Source organism: Delphinapterus leucas, chromosome 12, assembly GCF_059928025.1.
Source record: "Delphinapterus leucas isolate spDelLeu-1000000601 "Yukka" chromosome 12, BTC_Dleu_Yukka2, whole genome shotgun sequence".
In the NCBI taxonomy this organism is placed as follows: Eukaryota; Metazoa; Chordata; class Mammalia; order Artiodactyla; family Monodontidae; genus Delphinapterus; species Delphinapterus leucas.
In genome coordinates, this window is record NC_143140.1 from 92,869,099 (window position 1) to 92,886,324 (window position 17,226).

General features: G+C 39.3%; 1 protein-coding gene across 1 annotated transcript in view; it reads right to left on the reverse strand.

Annotated features, from left to right (window-relative positions):
* PDE10A (phosphodiesterase 10A) overlaps positions 1-17,226 on the reverse strand; it is a 304,446-nt gene that overhangs the window by 50,316 nt on the left and 236,904 nt on the right. Inside the window, exons 11-13 of the mRNA XM_022560857.2 lie at positions 14,580-14,722; positions 12,063-12,155; positions 10,526-10,712 (exon numbers count right to left, since the gene is read on the reverse strand). Coding sequence (XP_022416565.1) covers positions 10,526-10,712; positions 12,063-12,155; positions 14,580-14,722 — 423 coding nt within the window. The remainder of the gene's footprint in view (positions 1-10,525; positions 10,713-12,062; positions 12,156-14,579; positions 14,723-17,226) is intronic.

The following is a 17,226-nucleotide window of genomic DNA, read 5'->3' on the forward strand; positions in this document are numbered from 1 at the left end:
AACAAATAACAAGTTGATGGACTTATACCTAAACATAAAATGTGCCTGGTCTAAATATCCCCATTAAAAAGAAGAGGTTTTCTGAATAGAACAGGAAAACCCCAACTCACGCTGTTTACAGGAGTCCTGCTTTAAATATAAAGGCTCAAATAGGGTAAAAGTAAAAGGCTGAAAAAGATATTTAAGATTTAACACCAGTCTAGAGAAAGTGGGAATGGCTGTACTTGTATCAAATAAAGTAGATTTCAGAGCAAAGACTATTACCAGGGATAAAGAAGGTCATTTCAAAATGATAAAGGGGTCAGTTCATCAGGAGAACCTCATACTCCTAAGCGTATATGGTCGGTTGGTTGTCAACGAGGGTGCAGAGGCGAGTTAGTGGAGAAAGAAGTCTACACAACAAAGGGGTCTGGATCAATGGGCACCGGTGGGCCAAGTAAACAAACAAATGTTGATCCTTCCCTTGTACCATACACAAAAATTTACTCAAAATGTAAAACTATAGAACTTCTAGAAGACACCATAGGAGAAAATCTTTGTGGTCTTAGGTTAGGCAAATATTTCTTTGATACAATGCTGAAAGCATGATCATAAAAAGAACAAATCATAAATTAGACTTCTTCAAAATAAGAAAGAAACTGTTAAGAGAATGACAAGCCAAACGCTGGGAGCAAATATTTGCAAATAAGCAACGTGATAGATGAGTTGTATCTAGAATATATAAAAGAACTATTAAAGCTCAATAAAAAACAAACCAGACAATCACAAACAAAAAACAGGCAAACAATTTGAGAAGACACTTCACCAAAGAAGACATGGAGATGGCAAATGTGGAGAAACTGGAACACACACAATGATATTGGGAATGTACAACCACTTTGGAAAACGGTTTGGCAGTCTCTTAAACATCCCCTCATCGGATGACCGCACTGTTCTAGGGATTTACTCGAGGGAAATTAAAGCGTACGCCCACGCAAAGACGTGTGCAGCTTTATTTGTAACAGCCAAAAATGAAATAGCTCAAATGCCCATCAACAGGTGACTACACAAACAGCTCATATCCGTTCAATGGAATACTCAGTAATAAAAAAGAATGAACTACGTACACACACAATGTCATGGATGAATCTGTGCTAAGTGAAAGAAGCCAGGTAAAAAGGAACACAGATTTTATGGTTCCAATTATAAAAAATAGTTCTAGAAAATGCAAAGTAAGTTATAGAAAGTAGGTCAGTGGTTACTTGAAACTGGGGGATGAAGATGGGGAGGGTCCCATGGGAGGGATCACAAAGGGGCCACAGAAGCTTGAGGGGGTGATGGGTACATCCGCCGTCTTGATGTGGTGATGCTTGCACTGGGCTGTGTGCATATACACCCGTCAAACTGTATGCTCTAAACGCACGCAGTTCACTGTATATTTATAAACCCCAGTAACGTTTTTCTAAAAAGTCTGCTCCCAGTCTTCGTAAAGGTATGTGATAATCTGCACATGTGACACACAACTTTCGGCAAAAAAAGTCACATAATGGTGATGAAAACATCCGTTTTCAAAGTACTCTGTGGCATGAGTTTATTTGGAAAAGCAATTATCTTCTTTTTCAGTGTTAATGTTACTTGCAATTTGAAAGTTCAGATTAAATGCTTATTTCTTTGAATAGTTCTAAGTAACAAAACATTGTCATTTGTCATCAGAAAAGATCAGCAATTTGGAGTCATCTTTTTGTGAAAGAAATATGTGTAAATAATCAGTGAACTTAATAACTATTCCAAGTACTTTGCCTCATAGCAGCAAATCCTCGGTAGTACAATGGAAATGAATGTACACTGCAAAGCTGTCCTCCTGATATGGTTGAGGAAAAGCCAGGATGGGGCTGAAAAGTGCAGGCTGGACACCGCTGTCACCTCTTCCTCCTTGTAGAAGGCCCACTCTGTCACAGGGGACTCCACACCCTGGACAAGACACAACCACCTGATGCATGAACTGGATGAAAGCTCCATCCGTGTATGACCAATCAAGAAACTGTAGTTTCTTTAATATCATTTACCTAAAAGAAGTTCTTACATTTCCCTCCTACCCCTCAATGGACTGTCACTTGCCTTCCACTCGAGATGATACTGTAGGTTCTTGTAGGAGGGTAAACAGTCAACAGGATTTACTCAGTATTTACCGTGATTCGGTATTACCTGTTATTCAGTGTAATTCTATGGGGGGGGGGTGCTAGTAAAAGTAGCTATTATATGTTAGGCAGCAAAATAATACTGCTATTACAGTCATGAATACTAGTGGACACTAACTCTGTGGCAGGCAGCGTTCTAAGTGCTTTGCATGCACTACTTCACGTAACTCTCACAAAAATACTGTCATTTATCATTTTACAAGCTTATGACCTCCAATTAGAATAAGCTATATTTTTATTTATTATTTTTATTTATAAACTTATATTTATAGTTTCAATAAATTTACAATGTTTACAAATATATAAATTATTCAATTTAGATTTATTTTATTTTTATTCTATTTTGTGTTCAGTGTAGGGAAGTAACGTGAATTTTAACTTTACGGCAAAAAATAATTAGTTTTGGCAAATTTTATAGCTACTTTGGTCCCCATTTTCTACATGACCTTCAATATGAATAGTAGAAAATAATATAATGTAATATTATTAGTAAATGATTTTACCGTATTCATCCTACTGCAAATTACTTTTCTTTATTTTCTTTTTTTTATTTTTTTGCGGTACGCGGGCCTCTCACTGTTGCGGCCTCTCCCGTTGCGGAGCACAGGCTCCAGACGCGCAGGCTCAGCGGCCTATGGCTCAGGGGCTCAGCCGCTCCGCGGCATGTGGGATCCTCCCGGACCGGGACACGAACCCACGTCCCCTGCATCGGCAGACGGACTCTCAACCACTGCGCCACCAGGGAGGCCGCCTACTGAGAATTATGAATGAAGTAGAAAACCATGCTGCCTAAGTTGATTTTGCATGAACTGCCTATGACAGCTGAGTAGTTAATCTTGGGCTCCCTGTCCAGCCAGAAGAGACCGCAAGGAGAGGTGGCTGCCATTTATTCTGACTGTGTTTCAATCTTAGGCTCTAGGATATGGAAAAGTCACAAAAGACAGAAGAAAGAGGACCTGGAAACAGGAATATGACCTAGCATATTTCTACCACATGGTAAAAATGCCACCACTTATAATTTTATAAAATGGCATCCCTAATTATTGGCATCCAAGAATACTTAGTGATGCTTCAGAATGTTTCTCTTGTGCCTATTTCTACAATAATCATCACTGTGAGTAGACATGGTGGTGTCTGGAGGATGCCCTAATATTATTCACGTCATGACAGGCCTGGAATCACTTAAAGGTAAAGCAACTAAGAACCAGACTCCGGATCACCTGCCTGGGTTGAATCTCCTCTCCGACTTTCACTAACGGTACACCTTTAAGTAAGTTACCTAATTCTCTGTGCCTCAGTCTCCCAGGTACAGGCTGTGGACACTGCAGTACCCAAGCCAGGAAGAATATGAAGGTTCAGTGCAGTAACACACTTAAGGAACTGAGAACAAACTCGGTCAAGTGCCGTTAAGCTCTCAGTGCTGTTGGCAGCTACCATCTGCTCATCTCTGATGACACCAGCACTGCTGCCACTCCGTTTGGCTCCTTGATGTTAGTCTGGTGAGGGATTCTTGAGTGGCAGGGGCATCTGTGCTGTCTTGCAAGTGCCGACGGTGCACGTCGCCATGCAAGTCTGCACTCAGTATGTTATGTGGGAGCTTGAGAGAGTCCGTAGTGGGAGCCCGCACTCCACAGAAACTGGGGAACGCTACAAATAAGGCCTCTTCTTGGGTAGAGAGCAGGCTTTACCAGCATACCACTGGGTATGGGCAATCCACAAGATAAAAGTAACTTAACTTCTGCTGTTATAAACTGTGCACTCTTTTCCCCTTTCTACACAATTCCCATTTCCAACCTAATTGACAAAATATTTGCTAGAGTACAAATTTTCAATATGATGTTTGTCAACAGCATTAAATGATATCGTTAATAAAATTAATTTGGTCCCCTAAATAAACCTAAAATGAAAGACACACTCCACACGGGCATGAGCAAGAAACCCTGTGCTATGTATTTAGCGGCATAAGACAGTGCTGCAGTGGGCGAGAGAAACACCAGACCCAGCACAGGCTGCGCTTCGTGGTCTGGGACTTGAAGGCCTGTGTGGGACGAGAGACCTCGCTGTGGCTGCGGAGGCCAGTTACCGAACTGAGGACTCTGTAAAGAGAGAAGGTCACGTAAGTCTCCTGCAGGGCAAGTAATTCCGGATCAGTTTGACTAAATAAGTAAAGATCAAGTAAATAAGTAAATGAATGAATGAATGAATAAATCCAAGAACGAAGAGACCAACACAAGGAAAAATCAACAGATTTACGCCCCCTAAGAACTGAGTTGATAAAAAAAAGAATTGAGTGATTAAAAGTATACTGTTGGGCTTCCCTGGTGGCGCAGTGGTTGAGAGTCCGCCTGCCGATGCAGGGGACACGGGTTCGTGCCCTGGTCCGGGAAGATCCCGCATGCCGCGGAGCGGCTGGGCCCGTGAGCCATGGCCGCTGAGCCTGCGCGTCCGGAGGCTGTGCTCCACAAAGGAAGAGGCCACAACAGTGAGAGGCCCACGTACCGCAAAAAAAAAAGTATACTGTTGAAAACATACACCATTTGATGTGTGACTTCCTTTGCCTGCATGGTTATTCTAGTTTATGGAAACCACAGCACCAAATGCAAAGCAATGATATTTTTTCCTTGAACAAATCCTAGGTAGAAGTGTTTACAATGCTGTCTTTCTTAAAGACAAGTGAAGCACAGCATAGCCAGGGTTCCAGAGCCAGGCTTACACACATTCAGAGCCTGGCTCTGTCACACACTTGCTGTGAGACCTTCCACAAATCACTTAAACGCTACGTGTCCATTTTTCCTCCTGTCAAGTGGAGCTAATGATACTCACTCAGGATTGCTGGGGGACTAATGAAGCGAGTTTTTATACGTCAAGTGTCCACAATAGTGCCTGTCCCAGAGTCAGTGTTACATCGATTAAGAGGACTTCTTATATTACAGTCGCCTTAATAGTCACCTTCTGGTAGAGAAAAGACACGCAGTACTTGGTGGTTGAATTCAGGAATGAATAAAGTTTGGACCATTTATTAAATCTGTTCCTAGCCAATTGGTTTCATCTTAATAACGATTTTTTCCACCTTCCTTTAATGTTAAATGTCTCTCGATTCAAAATGTACACAGCTAATCTGCTTTTAAAGGACTCCTTTTTTCTAGGCAAAAGATATAACAGGTATTTATTATCCTGTTAGCTTTTTGCATCATATCAAATTATTTCTTTAAAATCACATGTATGAGTAAATTAATTGGCTCTTTTAGTTTTAAAAATCTCTTTCACTCTTTTTAAAGGGTTACCGTTCCATTGACAGTACTATCAATTATCTGTCAAAAATAAAATGGAGATGTTGCCAGTCAGAGACGTGCCCCTTTAATCCAATAAAAGGGGTGTAACCTAAGAGATCTACAGATAAACTAAAGAAGAATAAAGACATATGCCTCCCGGACAGGCCTTTCACTCAAACAAGACCGCTGAGCTGAACAGTAAGAGATGCTCTTACATTATTGCATTCGGTATTAGAAGCCTTTTTACATGTGGTAAAATGCTCCTGTTAAGGATATAATAATCTGTTCGGGACCAGAAATATTTTGAATTTCCCAGGACCAACCTGTTTAGTCTGACTTAGTAGCCAGCGATTACAAGGCACTTCACACTGCACAACGCTTCTTCATATTTGCGATCTAAACAAATATTCATGTATATTCTCTAGAAACAAGTAGAGCATTGAGGTAAAGCAGGGAGCCATGGATATGATTAATTGCTTGGGACAATGCTAATACAAGTTGTTGTTTTTAACGAATCTTCATAAGATGCTTGGGGAAAAAAATGTTCAAAACCGCGAAGCAGACTTGCTCAAAGAAACATCCTGTAAGCGCCCGAGTGAGGACAGGAATCCACGTCTTGGCCTTTACCCTAGAGGTCTACGATCTGACATCCTCAGCTGAAGAAAGCGCTGAGAAACTCTCTTGTAAAGAAACCAACTGCTGGCTTATTGAAACTGACATAAATTGGGAGTTGTCTGCTTTTTCTTTCTTCTTTAGAAGGATGCTTGATTCAACAAAGCAAGTATTACTTTAAAGAAGGTATGTAAATTGGTCTTTTTTCTGAATTGGAACAGAAATAACCCCAAACTGGAAGGCCAGGGAAGGGAAGCGGAGAAGAGGAGGTACCCTGAAGCTGCAGCATCAGAGGCTGTTACTCTTTTTGAGTTGGAGAAACTGTCAAAAACTATAGAATTTTTCTAAGCTTTCATGAGGAGAAGAAATACTGCAGTTAAAAGAAGTGGTAATTAACTCCACAGAGAGCTGAAGCTGCATTACTTGGATTTCAACGTGCACCTTCAAGGCAACCAGCCGTGGGTCTGCTCAACCTGGGAGAGTTTTACATCCGGAGCCTGCCAGCGGGCGATGACTTACTACAACCGTGGCACATACACTACCTGTCATTGTTGGAGAGGAGAAATAATTTTGGTGAGTTTCAAAGTGTTTATAAAAATTACAGGGCTTCCCCGGTGGTGCAGTGGTTGAGAGTCCGCCTGCTGATGCAGGGGACGCGGGTTTGTGCCCCGGTCCGGGAAGATCCCACATGCCGCGGAGAGGCTGGGCCCGCGAGTTGTGGCCGCTGAGCCTGCACGTCCGGAGCCTGTGCTCCGCAACGGGAGAGGCCACAACAGTGAGAGGCCCGGATATCGCAAAAAAAAAAAAAAAAAAAAATTACAAGTCTGTTTCACTATAAACGAACTCCACTAACTTTACCCTAAATAATCAATGTAAAAATAGAATGCCTGTTAACTTATTCATGACTTTTCAGAAGGAGTGTTATTTTTCTTGATTCAGTTTGGTATGCAGCTTGGTATAATCATTTAATCGTGACTGAGTGCAGGTTTCATGATGCAACAATCAGTGTTCAGAAGAGCTTTGAACCCACTGGGCTAGCTCGTCTCACAGCACAGCTGAATCAATTCCATAGTACTGAAACTGACATTTATGTATTCTGGGAAGTGCACAGTAATTCTTCAAGGGATACATGAAGACACGGATAGATTATAAGAGGATCAATTTCCACTGCCTTAACTTTCACACGTACATTTACCTAAAAATGACCTTTTCCCACATCCCATTTCAAATCACCCCTTTCTCAAATTGCACTAATACAAAAACCTCTTAAAGCAAAGAGATAATTTAAAATTTAAAATACTGGTGTTAATAAGGTCTAAAAGTGGTTTCTAAAGCTTTCATAAGACACTGAAGGTGGACCTAAATAAATTTTCAGCTGATAAATCATTGAAAATAATTTTTGATGATAGAATTGTCAGTACTTTTCGGCCTCTTAGCTCAGGTGGTGTTCAGATTAAGAGTAATTGCCATAATAAAACTCTTCCTGTCCCCATCTACCCAAAAGGAACACAATTCTTATGGCTTCCCTAAAAATAAAAGCGACAAGGACAAATAAAACTGACGCTGAGTAGTGGGGGCCACATTTCTCAACGTCAAAGAACAAAGTTCCAAAGATGGAAATGAAATGGCTGCGAGGAATTCCGTGGCGTTTCACGGAGGTATTGATATGCAGAGAGGGAGAGAGAGCACAAAGGATATCGAGGCTTATGTGTAAACTCTCTTCTAAAATAGTGAAAAGAGGGGCAAGGACGTTTCAGTGGAGAAACCAGGCAGATGCCTCCGTAACAGAGTAGTAAAGGTCAACATCACCAGGAATGGGCCACGAGCCTTCCCGCAGCGGCTGCCACGAGAACACAGTATCTGCGATAGTCCTGTCAAATGATAACCTTGATGCAGTCATGAGGAAATGCCAGACAAAACCCCGAAGAAACACTCTGCAAAACACCAGCCCATACACTTCAAAAATGCCGAGCTCATGAAAGACAGAGTAAGGAAGGGTTCCAGATTAAAGGAGATTAAAGGGGTCTGCAGATTAGACAACAGTACAGTACCTGTTAGGGGCTGAATTGTGTCCCCCCAAATTCATATGCTGCAACCCTACTCCCCAGTACCTTAGATGTGACTGTGCTTGGAGATGGGGACTTTAAAGCAGTGATTAAGGTAAAATGAGGTCGCTAGGGTGGGCCCTAACCCAACATGACTTGTGTTCTTGTAAGAAGAGGAGAGTGGAACAGAGACTTGCACAGAGAAAAGACCACGTGAAGACACAAGGATGAGGAAGGCGTCCATAAGCCACAGAGAGAGGCCCCCAAAGAAACCAAACCTGCCAGCACCCTTGCCTTTAACTTCCCGTCACCTGAACTGTGGACAAATAATGTTCTGTCCTTTGAGCCACCCAGTCTGTGGTATTTGTTATGGCGGTCCTAACAAACTAATACAGTACCGAGGTGAATTTCTTTATTTTTAATTATGCAGTAGAAAAAGAAGATGTCCTTGTTTGTAAAAAATACAAACTGAAGCATTTAGGGGTTATGAGACATATTGTCTGAAACATACTCTCAAATGTATCAGAGAAAAAATGATACCTATGAATGAAGGAGAGCGAAGGAGAAAGAAAGAATATCAAAGCAAAAATGCTAATATATTAACATTTAATATATTAACATTTGGGGGAACATGGGTAAAGGTATAAGGAAATCCTTTGTATTATTTTTGCAACTTTGCTTTCTGTCTGAGATTATTTCAAAATAAAAAGTGTAAAAAATTTATGGCAAGCCTAGTTTCATTCTAATGATAGGTAAAATTTAAGAATGGGTACATTAACTATTTTTGTTCTAAGCCACAGCCATCTCATTAAGAAACAACAGTTTCCAATAATGTGTACTTTTCATTTTTGATAATTATCAAAATTTAATAACATGGTTGCTTTGATCACATATATAGTAATAATGACATAATACTATAGGTCAAAATTAATTTGTAATCCTTCTTGTACATGTTTGTTTTAGGCTATTATCCTAGGGTAATTAACAAAATAAAGCATAAAATATATTAGATTAGAATAAACTTTTGTGGCATAATAGAAACACATGTTCAAAGAGAGAAAAGAATGATGCTAAATTTTTCAGTCGTAAGAGCTAGTCATTATGTTTTATAAGTGGACTTAAAAAATATAATAAATGTCAAGTTGTTCTAATACATAGAGTCCATCGAATACATTTAAAAGTGATGAAAATCAATATTTAGAATATACTGGAATTTACATTCTCTGAAACTTTTAAACTAAACAGAACAAATGTAGGGAATTCCCTGGCAGTCCAGTGGTTAGGACTCCACGTATTCACTGCCAAGGGCCCGGGTTCAATCTCTGGTCAGGAAACTAACATCCCAAAAGTTGAGTAGTGCAGAAAAAAAAAAAAAAAAAAGTATACTGTCAATATTTTTATTTACGAGGAGATACATAGGTACAGAAAATGTTTGAAGTAAGAAGTATCTGACAACTGCACTAGTTTATTTCCGATGGGCCGAGTAACAATAAATATCCCCACGCGAGGGCCCAGGTGATGCAGAGAGGGGACGGGTGCTCTTACTAAAGAGCACTAAACGCATTGTAAACAGTTATCCCTAGTCACTAGAGTATTTTTTTTTTTTTTTGCCATTTTTGTTTCTCTTTTAACTGTTTCCATTAGTTATGTGCTTGTTCCTATGGAATTCCGTCCTATTTCCAAAAAGACAGTTTCTCTAAACTACTAAGGTGATAATTCCCATTTATGTTGATTTGGCTTTATAAAAGGTTACTAAAATTTTCCTTAACTTCAAAATTCCAGTGATGTCATTAGAGGATTACTAGAGTTTATAGAATACTAAATGTTTAATTCATTTAAAATATAAAAATTTAAAAGAAAGATGATATGTTCAACTGTTTTAAAGTGAGACTTCATAAAATCAATGGAACCTCATCTTATTATTCAGTAAACAGGGTTGGGCCGTTGTGAGGATTAAATGAGTTAACATCTACAAGGCATCTGACAAACGTGCTGAGTGGCTGCCTCACTTTTCCTCACAAAGGAAACTTTCCGGGCTGGTGTTAAGACATGAGTCATTACTCTCTTTTTGTGTACAAGAGCCTCAAGTGCGGTACAAGTGACAAACGCTAAGGGTTTGGATAACCCTCTCATGCACATCAGTAGATTATCAGGAAATGTAAACCTTACATTCGAACGTTTTACCCTTAGGTTAACTTCATTTTTCTTTTTAACAAATTCACACACTGAAATAAGTGTAAAAATCAGGAGATTTTTTTTCTTCCAAGGCATTTTAAGGTATTTCCTAAAACATGCACAACCAGGAATCGCTGTTTGGGGTTTCTAAAAGAAGTGGGGGGGAAAAAAAACAACCTTTATTTAAAAGGTTATAAAATTTAATATTGAGTAGTAAGAAAGGTATTTAAAAAGTATTACTTACATTGGCACAGTGTAAGGCTAAAGCACAAAAGACAGCAAACATTTTGAAGTTGTTTTCGTCCGTCTTAGAGAAGGCACTACCGCTGATTTTGTTCACCATCTGCACCACGCCTATCACGCTGCCCCGACTCACGATGGGCATGCACAGGATGTTCCGGGTCGTGTAGCCTGTGTACAGGTCCACCTCTCTGCGCGAGAGTCAAGGAGCAAGACGACAAAAGAAAGAACAGGCAGAAGAAAATAAACCACACGTTCTATCGTAAATCTCAACTCAGTTTTGCGTCTCTTACAATTAACTGTAATGGAACTGTTAGCGTCTAAATTCAAAGACAACGTGACATCTGCAAGTGTTTTATTAAAACCTTCTCAAAAATATTCTAATGAACTTGTTCCGTTTTCAAGAGAGTTCTTCAGAACAGTAGTATATATTCTGCAAATATTTTCTCACAATCTGTCGCTTGCCTTTTCAGGTTCTTAATAGTTGATCCATACATTTTTATATAAAGGCTTTATATAAGGATATGTAAATATTTTCAATATTTAAGTACTTTAATAGCAAGTTTGTTCCTTTAAGAAAAAACCTGAGATTTTCAGCATACTCTTCACGTATTGATAAAATCTATTACGGGGATACAGCTGTGTTTATATGCGAGTCATGAATATCTGACATTGATCAATCAGACGCCTGAAAAGCTTCCTGTTGCCTGTGGTATTTAATTGTCTCTTGAAGGAAGCCCAGTGTCTGAATGCACAGAGCACTGCTGCCAAGACATGCGAGCCATTACTTTCAGTGGTCAGGGCGTCAACCTTGGGATTTCAATTTTGAGACATTTATTAAAATCGAACTATATAAACTGGTTTCTAGTTCTCCAAAGACACTCAGAACAAAATAAAAAATCTTTATAAGCAATCCTAATATCCACTTCAATAATATCCAATAAAGGCTGCAACTTATTGAGTTCCTACTTTGGGTCATATAAAGTTGCCAGACCTTTTATGAATATTTTAAAAATCTTAAAATCTTAATCTTAAAAAAAAAAAACCTTACAAAATAGGTATTACTGTGCCCATTTTAAAGATGAGAAAACAACTGAGGCTCCAGATTAAGTAACTTACTGCAAGTCATTCTAGAGCCAATAAAGGACAGAACCAGGATTCAAAACAAGTACTTTTATCACTATGTGTTACAGCCTTTGAAGGTATTGTTTGATAAAGAATATGCTCAGGACAAAATGATGACACTATAATGAAGAAAAGTAACTTTATAAATTTAAACTCTTGCTTTTTAGTTATTTTTATAACATTTCAAACCCCTGAAGCTGGAGATAATTAATGGTTTAGAATCCATCATTTTATATTGATAAATACCTGAAAACACTGACTACTGATAATAAGCTGGTTCAAAGACAGTATAACAGCACCAAGTGGGGAAAAAAAAAATTGAGTTGGGACACAAAGAACTAGGGCTCTACCTCAGAGGCTTCGGCCAAGCGGGACCCGAAAGGAGAAACCGACGGAGGACACAAACTCCTTCTTACCTGTTAAAGCGTGGGTCAGCATAGGCATCTGGAATGTTCAGGACTTCCCCTGTTCTTGCTACTTGACCAGCAATTCCTTTCTCAATTGAAAATCTGCACATATAAAAAAGAGGAACATGCTAATTAAAATACAGATGTAAAATAATTTGAGACATTTCAGTACCACCAAATATTGAATAAAACAGATTGCTTTACTTTAAATGCCTGTATTAGTTTTACATTTACATACTCTAAATCATATTATTATAAAATACATAAAGGTAAAGCGTAAAAACACTGCAGAGTAACCACTTGAGAACATTGTTTTAAGATATAATTCACGATGTATTAAATTATACTGAATCACAAGCTGAAATTGAAAATTAACTAGCATTCTCCTGCACTGACCAATAATAATCTTTTATATTTGCAAAATACCTTATAATTTACAAGATGCTTCAACATAAATTTTCTTAATTAATTCTCACTGTGAACTGAGACCCAAATGGGTTCGATAACTTGCCAACACTCTTAAAATATTAGTGACACAATAAAAACAAGAATGCAGGTCAACGCCAGGGTACGTTGCACCACCCATGTAACCAAAACCACAGGTTATCTGTGGTCTTTGAGATACAGGACTTGAATTTTAAGGCATTTGCAATACAAGTACTATACCAAAATAACACAATTTGCAACTTGCAGTATTTTTACTCCTCTAATTTGTTAAATTTAAAAACAGCCAGAATACAGGCATTATCTCACTACACGTAAATGTTTTGATATCTAATATCAGCATTTTTATACATAAATATATTCTAACACAACACTGTAAAGCAATTATACTCCAATAAAGATGTTAAAAAATATTCTTATATTTATAGTTTTTCTCATTACGATATTATAATCAAACATGGATTCATTCAAAATGTAGTTAAGAAGATTACAATCACAATATCTACATATTTCAATAGCTCAAAAATTACTTCCATAATATTACATTTTCAGCATTATAGAAAATAATCATTATTGAAATAAAGCTCCACCCTAAGGATTTCCCTAAGGAAAATTCAAAAGAGAATTGACACCAAAGAGAACTAAATTTCTTAAAACACCAAAACGTGAACCCAACCTTGCACTGCATAAAATGCGAGGTTGTTTTCGCCCTGGTTTTCTTGTGCTTTAAACAACATGACCACAACAAATTAGAGTGCCTTGAGCAGAGCAGCAGAATCCACTTCATGGTTTATGCTTATTTTCTTGGTCTAGGAGTAGCTCGGTGTGGTTTGCTATCTAGGGTCAGTGGAAGCCATAACTGAGGGGCCAGTCCTCACATAAATGGCTGGCATCGCTTGGTCAGCCGAGAGAGCTACAGCCAAACATATCCCCCTCACTTGTTTTTCCCACACTTGTAAATACAGGCTCCCAAGTTAACGTCTTCAAAATGAGATCGATGCCAGCACTGTTACGGAACACTCAAACCTTCAGCAAAAGAAATGACTTTACCTAAATGACTATATCCAGACTGATCTACTGAGCTCCAAACAAACAAACAAAAACTAAAACAACTTTTTAAAAAACCTAAGTGGTGCCTGTAAGTCAGAGTTATGTGAGTACGGAATATAGGTTCTATTACCCCAGGACGACAGAATGGGAAGCACCCAGTGGTGGGCAGTAGTGAGGCCCAGTGCAGACCACATTCCACGTTTCCTTGTATGACAGACGGCCCAAGTGAATAGCAATTCTTATTAATAAGGAACAGCATTTTACTAGCAAGTTGTAACTACCAAGGTACTTTAGAGTACTATGCGAAAAAGTAGTTAAACGATATATATCAATATAAAGCAAAAGAAATGCAAATATCTAAAAAAAATACCATTTCTGAATGTTACGCTTGATTCTTAGCAGTTCTGTGACAGTACCCCTTGTAGGTGCCCAGACTGTCATAGGACTGAGCCATCGCACCTCTACCAGCCAAACTCCATTCTGTTCACCTAACTGACAACAGCTGCCACTTCAAAAACGAAGAAGGCTGCAGTTTCCAGATGCAACAAAAGTGTTCTCTGTGATCGATTAAGCCAGCTGTTGGGTATAGAATAATGTGCTGAAGTTACCAAGTATACCAGGTCAATTTCCACTATGGTCTGGACTCTGAGACAGCGCTATGAGCTGGGAAGGGTGGGGTCCGGATTGTTTAAGTACACCTGCTCCTAGACACAGGAAACCTTGCAGACTCCAGGTGGGGTGCACCTTTACCTACCTGGCAGCACTAGTAAGTTTTTCCAACATGATTTCCAAAAGGACCGCCTCCGGAAGACGGCATTTCCAGGAGTGACGCTAAAGCTTCCTAGGCGCGGTTTCGCTGGCACTGCAAGGTCATTCCCAGAAGCACTACCTTCAGGAGGCGGGTCCTGGTGGGAATGATATCACAGTATGACAAGTACTGTCAGCACACCTGTGAATAGGCACAGACAAGTGGGTAACAGAGCACCTGCACAGCCGCCAGCACAGCGACCGACACGCTACTTCCAGCTGTACCTTATTTCTTTGGTCTTCTTGAAGACAGGTTTTCCTTCCTTTTCCTCTCCGATATCAAAAAGGTCCGAATATAACTCCTTGCTCTTATGGTCTACCTGGAAAAGCGCACAACGATCGGCATTCACCAGGTTTTTTGCATATATCTAAAGGGAAACGAGAAAACAAGAGTAAGCCGATGAGAGATTCACAGAGTTTACAGGTAAACTTTATCAGAAATAAATATTAATTTCAGCTACTCTATACTGTAACTGGGTAGGAAATTAGCATTATAATTAAATAAACACAGGCATATAAATACAAAAAATAATACTCTCTGTCACTGTCAAGGTGCTGACACTGGCAGCCGCTCTCCACCCACGCTGTGCGGGCAGATGTTGGAATGTTACAACACTCCTGGGTGGGCTGGAAAGCAGCTACTGGCCTTTCTCCCTGAGAGCCTGTCTGCCGCCCTGGCTACTTTTCCAGAGCTTCTCAGGGCGCCCTGATGCCCTAGTCTGAGCCTCTGTCAGCTCTCAGGCCAGCACCCGTTCTGACTGGCTGGCGTTTACAACATACCAGTTGTAAAAAGTATGAAATGTGTGTCCAATGAGACACACGGTGTCCGTATTTACATCAGCTGCATTTTATTTGCTGCACTAACAATAATGTGTGACAATTAGTAAGTGTTTACTCTGTGCCAGATAGTTTTTATAGACTTATGTGCATTAATTCACTTAATCCTCACAATAACAACATTAATTCAGGGGAAACTTAACCTCCTTTCTACACATCAGAAAAACTGAGGCACAGAGAGGTAACTTAACTTGTCCGCTATCACGTGGCTAGTAAACGGATCTGGTATTTGAACTCATCCTAGCTGTTTCCATGGCCTATGCTCTTATTATCAAACGTGCCTTACCATTTCTGAACGGAAAACTGTGGATTCATATTGTCATGCATTGGTTCATCAATTCCCTTCAACAAGTACGTCTTTGATGCCTAACATTTCTCACTGTCCCCAGTGGGCTGGGATTACAGTTATATCACAAAAAATTGTATTTACCCATATTCAGAATTCTGGCAACGTCAAGATGATAGACATGAAACTATTGCTCAGAGAAAAAGAATTACTTCTCAGAAAAAGAGCCATCACAAAGTCTACGCAAAAGGGACATAGGCCACCTTGTGGCCAGAGGAAAACATATAATCTCATGTAAAAATACCTTATAGATTAAATAAAAAGAAATCGGAGTGGGTCAGGTACCCTGGTTCATTCTCATATTGTATCTTTGTCTTTCCTGCTATTATAAGCTGTACTCATTCACTCAGCAAACACTGGCTGTGCCTTATACGCCGTGGACCAAGTACTGGGCATTATGAGTGTCAGAATTTCCAGGTGACCTGTCTCGGCCACAAGCTGACCGATGAGGACCTCATCAGTGGAAACTGCTTCCTTTCCCCCACGGTATCCCGAACGCCCAGAACCAGGCCTAGAGCAGAGGACGGCTAAAGTCCACAGGCCATTTAAATCCACCCCATTGCCTGTGTTTGTAAATAAAGTTTCACTGGGACAGAGCCACGTGCATCCTTTATGCATGGTTCACAGTTGCTACAACAGCAGTGCGGGGTAGTTGCAACACAGTACGGCCCACGAAGCATAAAACTTTACTACTGGCCCTTAAAAGAATTTGCCAGCCCTTAGGTTAGGACATATAAGAGCTCTCAATAAATACTTGAGGAGGAGGGACAACGTGACGGTGGGAAGGGAGCTATGGGTGTCACCGCTGGCGATCCCAGAAGCATCACCCGTCTATTCTGCACACTCACGCGATCTTGAGTTATTAAGTCATAATAAATTATCTACAGTGACATCTGCATCCTTAGTGGTCATGCTGGCTGCTTGATACTTGGGCACATATTTAGGTCAATAGTTATAAAAATCTGGATGAAATGGACAATTTTCTAGAAAAGGGAAATGAATTCAGAAGGAGTTGTAAAATCTGAATGGAATCAGAATCATAAAGACAATTGAAATACTGTAAAAATAATTTATTCCCATAAAAGGCAGCAGGTCCAAATGATTTCAAATACGAATTACTCAAGAGTCTTCACGAATAAAGTCCCATCTAATTTAAATTGTTGTAAGTTCAGACAGAACAAAACTTCTCCAGTTATTTTTACAACCCCTGCTATGTCACTGATACTAAAAATTGACAAAGATACTATGAAAAAGAAAATCACAGACCAATTTGCCTTAGAAACAGAAGGAAAATTATAAATACACATATTAGCAAGTCAAACAGGAATAAATATTTTAAAATTTCCATATTTTAAAATTACACTCTATTCATAACTGTCCAGTATTGTAAAGTCTATTGTTATAGTTCATAAAGCAATAAAACAAAGGAGAAAAATCAAATGATTGTCTTTATGGCTGTCAAAAAATATATGTAATGAAATTCAGTAATTATTCATGATAAAGTTTTAGTGAAATGGGAAGAGAAGAAAAAATATATATGTACATGTGTATATATCGGTATGCATACACATCCTGATAATATGTGACAATATCAGTCCTCATCATACAAAATGATAAAATACCAGAATTAACCAATTAAGACATTAAAGTTATGAACAAGACAAAGACATGTTATCATAATTATTAACA